We start from the raw sequence: 2,685 nt of genomic DNA, 5'->3' as shown, positions 1-2,685 counted from the left end.
CACGACTTCTAGAGTTAAGACCCCATTTGGGGATTTATGGTTTCGCTCAAGCTACAAGGTTTTAAAATCAATCGCCTTCATTATCAGAAGTAAGATCACATGAAAAGGATGAAAGTGGCTAGAATTTTGTGTGGATCTGCAGATCTACTCGACTTTACGACAGTGAAGCGTGGTTAGAAGTCTCTTCTCGATTTTTCTTTCACAGACAACGTCTTAATTTGTTAAAAAATCTCAAACTTAACATTGATTTGATGTTGTTGACAGATTCCTTTCAAAAGTAGAGTGTGAAAAGACAAAAGTTTTAACTGGAGACATAAATTGCTAAATGTTTAAAGAAAATTTAAAGACATGGAAGGTATACTTAAATTCTAATAGCTTGAATCATTTTTCAATTTAAGAACAAGCTTCAGAACGTAAGTATCCGATCTCGTTTACATCATTTGAGGTAATATTATAGAGAAAATACATTAGGCAATTGTTCACTACGGGCAAAGCCACGTATGTGGAAGTAAATCTTACTAAATTAATCTATGATTGTGACATAATTATGAAATGTCGATCTATACTTTAAAATTCACCATTAGCAGAAATACAAGAAAAGAAAGAAGAAATTGATTGTGTTCATATGGCTCTTGGAGGTTTTTCGAGCAATGCAGAGAGATATATTTCATCCTTTGACTTTGGAGAAATAACCCACTTGTGTTTCTTGTACCTTAGTTGAAGAAACATGTACATATAATCATCTAAATCCTTTCTTTTACAAAAGAACCTATCAATCCATAGTAAACCTCCTGGTCTTAAAATTCTATCCCAATCATACAATATGAAATCCAATAATAGCAGATCAATCCAACCATCCATAAAGCCAGTTGTATGAACCAAATCCATAATGTTATCAAAGAATGGAAGCCTTTGATTTAATGTAACATATAAAGGAACCAAACCCCTTAGAGCTATCATCTCATTGAAAGGAGCACCAATGTTCAAAGCTGTTGAAACAATTGTTACATTCTTTTCCCTCATCCTTGCAGCAAACGTGCCGGTGCCGATTCCGTAGTCTAGTCCAATCCTTATCTCTCCAGGTTTAATAGCCAAAACATCACTGATCAAAAAGTCTGCAGAAAGTGAGCTATTAGTAACCCATTTCAGCTTTTCCTTTTCCATTTCAAAACATCCTGTACATTTTGAATAGCCCTTCTTTGGATTCTTGCTTGATAAGCACTCAAAATTTCTACATTGGTAATTCCCCCATCTCACATTTCTTTCATCTGGTAATCTCCAGAGTGACTCATTGATTGGGTAAGGTTTACTGTAAACTTTTGAAGCTCTTGTCAAACATCTTCTTCTAGGCAAAGGATCACACCCATTAAGCATAAGCTTTTGAGCTAAATTCCAATCATCATCACAGTATGAACCAATGTCATAGTCCATGTACTGTTCTAGCTCTTTCTTATGCAAAACACATGCATGCCCAATTGTGTTATAAACCTTGTCTGACCCATATAGATTAATCCTACTAACTCTATTCTCCTTTGGGGTTATATACTTTCTAATCTCCTCAGTGACAAAAAAATTAATCAAAGGATCCTCTTTTACTGTGGAGTTCCCTCTTTCTTCAAACTTTGGAAGTCTAATCTGTCTTAAAGCAACATTAGCACTATGAAGAGGCCTAACTATTTCATCCTCTAAATATTTCTTATCTAAAGTTATGCTCTTGTTTTTCTCCATTTCTTGTTCTTTTAACTCAAGTTTTCCCTGCAAAGATTCCAACATATCCAATACTTCTCCAACTCTATCAGAGAGTGCTTTGGCATCAAAACCATCATTTACATCTCTTATAGTAAAGAAATGTTGGCATATTTCTTCATTGTGAAAGAAAAAACCAGCATAGTAGAATCTAGTTAGGCTTAATATACTTACTAAGATTACTAACCCTCCCAAAATAATTTGTAGCCAACCCATCACTCTTGCAGGTTTGCATTTGGGAAGACATGACCTCCCCATTATATCGCGATTTTTGATATTACCGTCAAATTTGAAGGATGCAAATTAGATTGAAGTCGTCTTGTGGTTGCGAATACATAAAAAACTAGGAGCAAACAATTGAAGGAAATGAAAAATAGTAGGAGTGCATCATACCGTAAAAGAAACACGAACGAATTCTCTTCTAGTGAAATAGAAAGGACAAGACGATGCTCCTTGCTTCATTAGAGTAATTGCTGTTGAAGAACTGCTTCATTGAATTGAATGAAAAATGTATACACAAATGAGATGTAATATTACAGAAAACTTATGTCAAAAAAGAGGATTATAGAACACTCAAAGTGGTCAACTAAGTCAAGTGGTGAATAAACTATAATTATAGCACATGATCCAAGAAATGCAAGCAATAAATATACTTCAAAAAAGTTTCGATCCAGGTTTATTGGTAGAAAATCTTGGATTGATAGAAATGCACATGAAAGAAGTTTGACTTCACAAATGTGCCGGGCACGAAGCTATAAGAAAATTTTAAATAATTATTCACGACTTTATATTTTTTTTAAAAGTTTGAATGTGTTTTGATTTTTAGTTTTTAATATCTATTTTATAAATCAATTTCAAAAACTGTTTTTAAGAAGAAAATGAAAAATAAAAGTTGTCTGCAATCATAGTTTTGAAAACAGTTTGAGACTAAAGATTGAT

General features: G+C 33.4%; 1 protein-coding gene across 1 annotated transcript; it reads right to left on the bottom strand.

Annotated features, from left to right (window-relative positions):
* Positions 1 to 299: 299 nt before the first annotated feature.
* Positions 300 to 2,439, bottom strand: LOC146922219 (S-adenosyl-L-methionine-dependent methyltransferase). The gene has a single exon (XM_085715258.1). The coding sequence runs from the start codon at positions 2,002 to 2,004 to the stop codon at positions 622 to 624; it is 1,383 nt and encodes a 460-aa protein (XP_085571384.1). The 5' UTR covers positions 2,005 to 2,439; the 3' UTR covers positions 300 to 621.
* Positions 2,440 to 2,685: the final 246 nt, after the last annotated feature.

The sequence above is a fragment of the Medicago sativa genome, chromosome 5, assembly GCF_051527215.1.
Source record: "Medicago sativa cultivar Bolivia chromosome 5, Bolivia_mono, whole genome shotgun sequence".
Lineage (NCBI taxonomy): Eukaryota > Viridiplantae > Streptophyta > Magnoliopsida > Fabales > Fabaceae > Medicago > Medicago sativa.
The sequence above is the reverse complement of the archived record's forward strand: the minus strand, read 5'-3'. Positions and strand labels throughout refer to the sequence as shown.